The following is a 6919-nucleotide window of genomic DNA, read 5'->3' on the forward strand; positions in this document are numbered from 1 at the left end:
ACTCCTTTTCGGACATGTTGGGTTAACATTATTATTTTTGTTTTGATTATTGTTATTGGATTTGTTTGTTTTTTAGTTTACTTTGTGTGTTACTCGCACATGTTCGAAATAAACTAACTAAACTAAACTAAACTGGTTCTCTCTGACGGTCTGTTCCTCTGATGGACTGAGAGCAGAGATGTAAGAGTGTTTGCAGATACCAGTTCTCCTACAGCAGGTTCTCCTAGAGCTGGTAGGAGGTTCAGGTTCAGGTTCAGGTTCCGGTTCAGGTTCAGGTTCATGTTCAGGTTCAGGTTCAGGTTCAGGTTCAGGTTCAGGTTCAGGTTCAGGTTCAGGTTCATGTTCAGGTTCATGTTCAGGTTCAGGTTCAGGTTCAGGTTCAGGTTCATGTTCAGGTTCGGGTTCAGGTTCTGGTTCGGGTTCAGGTTCAGGTTCCGGTTCAGGTTCAGGTTCAGGTTCAGGTTCAGGTTCGGGTTCAGGTTCTGGTTCAGGTTCTGGTTCAGGTTCCGGTTCAGGTTCAGGTTCAGGTTCTGGTTCTGGTTCGGGTTCGGGTTCGGGTTCAGGTTCAGGTCACTCTCTCTCTCAGGGAGAACAGCAGTACGTTTGTGTTTCGTCACAAGGAACAAACGGACAGACGTGAAAGTAGCAGCAGCTCAGTGTTTCATTTCTATTTCCTCTATTTTAATTTTCCTTTTTCTTCCTCACAACACGGATCGATATAAAATGTCGTTTATCTGTTAACTGCACATCAGACGGCAGATTTAAATGTTCACAGCAGAGATTCCTCAGCTCAGAATTCACCAGAAGGTCGTTGTCAATATTGATTATTGAGTCTTTTATTTATTTAATATTTGTTTTAAATGTGTCGTGAGGAATGAACGTCAGCTGACAGGATGTTTCATGCAGCACATTGTGCAGTCTACTGGAGGCAGGAAGCCCTGTGTGTGTGTGTGTGTGTGTGTGTGTGTGTGTGTGTGTGTGTGTGTGTGTGTGTGTCCTCTTCCATTGGACATGCTGATACACTGAGCCGCTCTCTGAGGACCTGCAGTCATCTGAACAAGCAGCACTGCGCTGCACGCGTGCATGTGCGTGCATGCGTGTGTGTGTGTGTGTGTGTGTGCATTCATTGTGTCGTTATTTACTCTGCCGTACAAACAAAGCAAGGTCACATTCAAGGTGACGTGATCTCACCATCTCTGCCTTAACATGCAAACAAGTTATTTTCCCCTCCATCTCTCTCTCTCTCTCTCTGTCCCCCCTCGTTTTCTCCCTCTCTCTCTCTTCTCTCTCTCTCTCTCTCTCTCTCTCTCTCTCTCTCTCTCTCTCTCTCTCTCTGTCCCCCCCTCGTTTTCTCCCTCTCTCTCTCTCTCTCTCTCTTCTCTCTCTCTCTCTCTCCCTCTCTCTCTCTCTGAACAGGCAAACAGAGAACGAATGAGCGCCGACCGCCCGACCAAAGTCAATTATAGCAGCCCTGGGGATGTCGTCTTAAACAATGCTATTAGTTTCTAATAGTTTTTAATTACTGGCCTTCTTTTTATATAAATCACCCTCTACTTTCTCTCTCTTTCTTCTCTGTCGTGGAAAAACCTATTTGTGGCCATAATTAAATGGAGGAGAGGGATATGAATTTAGTGGCCCTCGCTTCTCGTCGCTGACTGATTAATGCCAATACATATTGCTTGAGATAACCATTTAGTGGTTAATTTAGCCAAATTTATTGCCGGCGTGCCGTCGCAGGGCGGAGCAGGGGTGGGTGTGGGGGGTGGAGGCGGGTTGCCGCCTCCTGAGGCTGGGGGCGCCTGACGCAGTGACACAGCGCTATCTGGTGAAGAGCGGCAGGTACTGCAGCTCTCTCACATGTTGAAATCATCTTTTACTGAAGTTAAAGATGCAAAAACACACAACACACCGAAGGTAAAAACACATGTTAGAGATGGAAAACAATCACTGCTGTTCTTAAGTAAATATTATATATTATATATTTCACCACCACCCCCCCCCACACACGACACGATCTCTGCTGGAGGTGTCAGTGAGATGACAGAAAAAGATTTTCCCACTCCTACATCTCTGCTCTCGGTCCATCAGACCTTCATCAGAGGAACAGACCGGCAGAGAGAACCAGAGGGAGACAGTTCCACATCTTGGGAATTGTAGTTTTAAACTGCTGTGAGGAACAAATGGAGCGAAGAAACATAAGAAACATGAGACGAAATCAAAAATCAAAAGAAAGAAAAATGACCTAAAATGTCATAAGTTTTATTAAATGAATAAGACATGACATGATATCATGAACAGAACCATTTATATAATCTACAATAAAATAGTGACATTGTGAAACTCAGTTCAGTATTATGAACATTTCATAATTCTTTCTTTTCACAATAAGAGTTTTTTAATTAAATCATTTTTATTCATTCCAGCAGCATACTGTATATCCAACTTTTATTTATTATTATTTATTTCACACCATTTTTCATCAAGACGTTTTAACTTTTATCAGCTGAGACAAACAAACAAACAGAGACAGATCAGAGGACGCAGCCTAACGAGCTACACCTGAGGACAGGTAACAGTTCCACGGTTGTTTAGAGTTTTTCCATGGCGTCTTTCTGACAGAGTCTTTCTGACACTTAAAGATAATAACTGTTTGAGCTGTCAGTTGTTTTTCCTGGGTTTTTAAGTTAAGTTAGTTTTGAGCCAAGTTACTGCGACTTGTCAGCGGCACGCCATAACCAGAAGTCCTCGCTTACATCATAATTAAAAAAACTTGAAGTTACCTGCCGCCAAAATCCGAGTCAAACATGACATGACGGAGGAGCGTTACAGTAACAGATCTGAGATCAGTCAGATGCTGACGTCTGTGCAGGAGCGTCGGCGGTTTGAGACGAATGAACAAGAAATGGTTAATTCATGGAAATGACGGACTGCATCACAGCGACTCTCCCAGTCCACCAGGTGGATCCTCCGTGGTCCAACGTATCCCAAGATTCATTGCATTCGGTAATGAAAGCAGACATCACCAACAGAGAGTCTGAGCGCTACACTGTTAATGTAAGTGTTGACGTGAACACTGTTACAGCCAAGAGACTGACAACAAAACGTTTGAGTGAAAAAAAGTTGCATGTTGTCAAGGTTGCTAGGCAACAGAAAGGGCGCTTTGTGACACAACAGTAAGGGCGGGAACAGCGTAAATCCTCCGTAGACCATCTCTCAGTTCTTCTTCACACCTTCGAGGTCCACGTCCTGCGGAGGATGTGGTCCCTGAACTGGGACACAGCTGCAGTGGCACTGGTCTTCCTCAGACATGCTAACGCGCTAACTGCTAACATGCTATGGTGGAGTATCATGGAGCGGGAGGTATCAAACATGTCAATAGTGTTTTTCAAAGCACATTAAGATCCACATCCTGTCACAGTGTGAGTGTGTTCTCTCCAACTTATCACACACACACACACACACACACACACACACAAGCTGGCAGTGTGTGTTGGTCTGATTAATGACGGCAGCAACAGAGCAGCTCTCAGCCAGCTGTCACATGACATCTGATGACTGCCTCTCTCTCTCTCTCTCTCTCTTTGCCTCTCTCTCGCCCTCTGTCCATGTTTCCTCTTTACTTTTCTCCTGTGATGAACAAGCTGCTCGGTCACTGTGATGTCCTGCAGACCAGATATCTAACAAACCTCCTCTCTCCCTCCCTCTCTCTCTCTCTCTCTCCCTCTCTCTCTCCCTCCCCCTCTCTCTCTGTCTCCCCCTCTCTCTCTCCCTCCCCCTCTCCCTCTCTCTCCCCCTCTCCCTCTCTCTCCCTCTCCCTCTCGCTCTCTCTCTCAGTGATGAATAAGGGTCAGTGTGTGACGAAGTATTACCGGTGGATCCAGAAAAATGGCGGTTACATCTGGATCCAGTCCAGCGCCACCATCGCTGTCAACGCCAAGAACGCCAGCGAGAAGAACATCATCTGGGTCAACTACGTTCTCAGGTCAGAGGTCAACTGGTCATCGTTGTCGTCATGGCGATGAAAGTTTCACTACATCTACACATTCCCAGAGTTTGTCTTTCATGAACAAAGATGTGACAAAACCAGATTAATTCATTTAAAAAAACTGAAAAAATTTATGCAAAAAGTTAAAAGAGTTAAATGAATATTAAATGGGAATTAAATTATACAACTGCACAAATGTATATTAAATAGGAGGGAACTGTTTATGTGCAGAGCAGGTGCTTTTAATATGAGAGAAGAGGAAATAAATCTTTAATATTAGTTTAGTAAACTATTAGTTTATAAATATTATTTATATAGTTTATAGCTCACAGCCTCCTCTCTTCTGAGTGGCTCACCGACCTGTTGTTACTAGAGCTCCAGAGAGAAACTATCATGTAACTAACAATAGATCTTCTTATGGATCAAGACTTAAAACACACAAGAAGAAGAAAATACTTTGCGACTTTTAAGTGAAAACAATTCTCTCACAGTTTAAATATCACGCAACCAACTGAGACGAAACCCTTTCTGTGTCACTTCACAGTAATCCAGAGTATAAAGACACGCCCATGGACATCGCCCAGCTGCCAAACCTGCCCGAGAAAACCTCCGAATCCTCCGAAACCTCCGACTCCGAGTCCGAGTCCAAAGAAAACTCAGGTACGGAAGAAAGGATGGAGGAGTTCTTACATCCGACATCCAAATAACCCTAATGTATTTTATCTTGCTTGGTTTTTCACTGTTTTATATAATATAAAGATGAAATGAGTCACGACATGTTGATAAAACTTGTATGAACCTCTACAAGTGTTACCAGCAGAATAACCAGCACTAAGAGATACAGCCTGAATGAGAGAAGCCAAAGATATTTTATCAGCTGGTGCCAGTGTGCCGTCTGTGCCAGGCTGGGCGGAGATGGACGCCAACAGCTGCAGGGACTGAGCACTTCCTGGCACTGCTGCAAAACCACCACAAAATGACATAAAACATGGCATAACTCTACAGAATGCCACAAAATGCCCCCTCCTCCCTAAAAAGGCCACAAAGCACCAGAGAAAAGCCTCGGAAAAATGAACCAAAACACCAGAAAAAAGACGACAAGAGTCCAACACATGGTTCTCCTCAACATTTAATGTCTGAAGCCTGAAAAAGAAAATGATGCCAGTTCTTTTTGCTGCAGACGTAAAAACATCAGAAGGAAACGAAGCAGTGAAAGAGGGACAACATGTTTGGTCTCTGCTTCATCTGGTGTGTTTGTCAACTCTAATGTGAGCTACAAAGCTTAGCATGCTGTGCTAACTAGCTTACCATCAACAGAAGTAACTTGGTGTTACTTCAAGGCATTACTTAACTAAATTATATTTTATATCTACATTATTTTGTGGAGTTGAAAAGAAAAGAAAAGGTTCAGGACTGAATCATCCACTGTGAGGGACTTGGTCCTACTCAGAGCTCAGGCTAACATCAGCTCATCCAGCTGTTTTTGTAATGTCCTCAAAGCCTTTTCTTTTGCAACATTAAAAAACATACTGTCTGAAAATGCAAAACAACCTATCAGTCCCATTCTCAGGCCACAGGCTTGTGTTTCTTCTGGCCCAGCACACGCCGGGTTCCACGGCCCGAGTCTGGCCCGTGAACGCAGTGAGGGTCAAAGAAAATCTCCCGGCCGTCAGTCAACATCGTAGGATAACAGCCGTGGGCCAGAAGCATCCGAATAGTGTGATATCATAAATAAACAGTTCTTCATCACACTGACCTATAACACGAGGGCCTCACAGCTTTGGTCTGCAGTCCGTTTGTAAAGATCGTAGATACAGCCATCAGAAGCATTCAGGCTGCTCCGCAGGGTTCTCGAGTCAGCCGGAGCTAACGTTCAGCCACACAGAGCTAATGTTAGCCGGCGAGCTTCAGCAGTGTCTGGCCACAGGGTCTGAGGGACAGACGGCGTCTCTACTGTAGTTACCAAACAACCACCAAGACAAAAGCTTAGGACAACTCAAAACAAGTGTTTCATTTATTCACTCATTAATTCTCAACAAGCTTTGACACCAAGTCCTGTTTTTAAGTTACATTTTTTAGACAGTTTACAAGATTAATTATTGGAAATAACAGAGAATTTGAATAATGAATGTAGAAACATAATAAGTCTAATAAATCTCACCTGATGTGAGAATCCATGCAGACAACTAAATTAGATGTTTCTGGCGTCATTCAGATCTACAGACACAAATCAAGGATTAACTTTGTGTGTCACCAACATTCAAGCAGCCAATACTGACGGAGACAAAGCTCACACGGTGCCAGTATAGTTAAATTTAAACCAATACCGGGCCTCCACCTTCAGCATAATATTATCAAGTCCTGCAGCCTGTGTTGGCATGATGAGAATCAGTGCCAGCTGTTACTCTTGCTGGAGGAGAAGGATTCTGGCACGCTGTCGGCTGTAAACTGATGCCAGCTGCTACAGGAGGCGTCCAGCTTCAGCCGGGCTCCAACAGGCCCGAGGTGCTCAGGCTCCAGTATTCCTAAAATGAGATATCTGCCCTTTGACCTCTGTTCTGTTAGGATGACTAAAGGAGCCAAAACCAGCGATGGCTTTGTTTTTATTTGTTTTTATTCGTGCTATACAACATAATGTGATATAATTACATTGACATAATATGACATCGTCAATGAATATATATATATACAATATGTATATATAAATATATGTAATATTATATATTATATTTACATTATTATCAAAAATCAATCAATCAATTTGTAGTCTGCCTCTAATTTGGTGACTGTGAAAACACAAAGGACAACGATGGAAATAAGAGCGGGAAATTATTTGTTTTTGTTTTGTTATACCTGACAGATCCTGATAAGTGGTATTTTATCAATTTTGCCCATAAACACCCCACACCCCCCCCCACTCCCCACACCCCACAT

The 6919-nt window shown here is 43.4% G+C and overlaps 1 protein-coding gene across 1 annotated transcript in view; it reads left to right on the forward strand.

The window, feature by feature from the left end:
• Positions 1-6919, forward strand: part of LOC111659494 (neuronal PAS domain-containing protein 3-like) — a 28908-nt gene that overhangs the window by 14413 nt on the left and 7576 nt on the right. The window contains exons 5-6 of the mRNA XM_087175660.1: positions 3835-3982; positions 4530-4645. Coding sequence (XP_087031786.1) covers positions 3835-3982; positions 4530-4645 — 264 coding nt within the window. The remainder of the gene's footprint in view (positions 1-3834; positions 3983-4529; positions 4646-6919) is intronic.

This window comes from Seriola lalandi, unplaced genomic scaffold (genome assembly GCF_002814215.2).
Source record: "Seriola lalandi dorsalis isolate HSWRI2012SDOR001 ecotype SW California unplaced genomic scaffold, Sedor1 jcf7180002054481, whole genome shotgun sequence".
Taxonomy (NCBI): domain Eukaryota; kingdom Metazoa; phylum Chordata; class Actinopteri; order Carangiformes; family Carangidae; genus Seriola; species Seriola lalandi.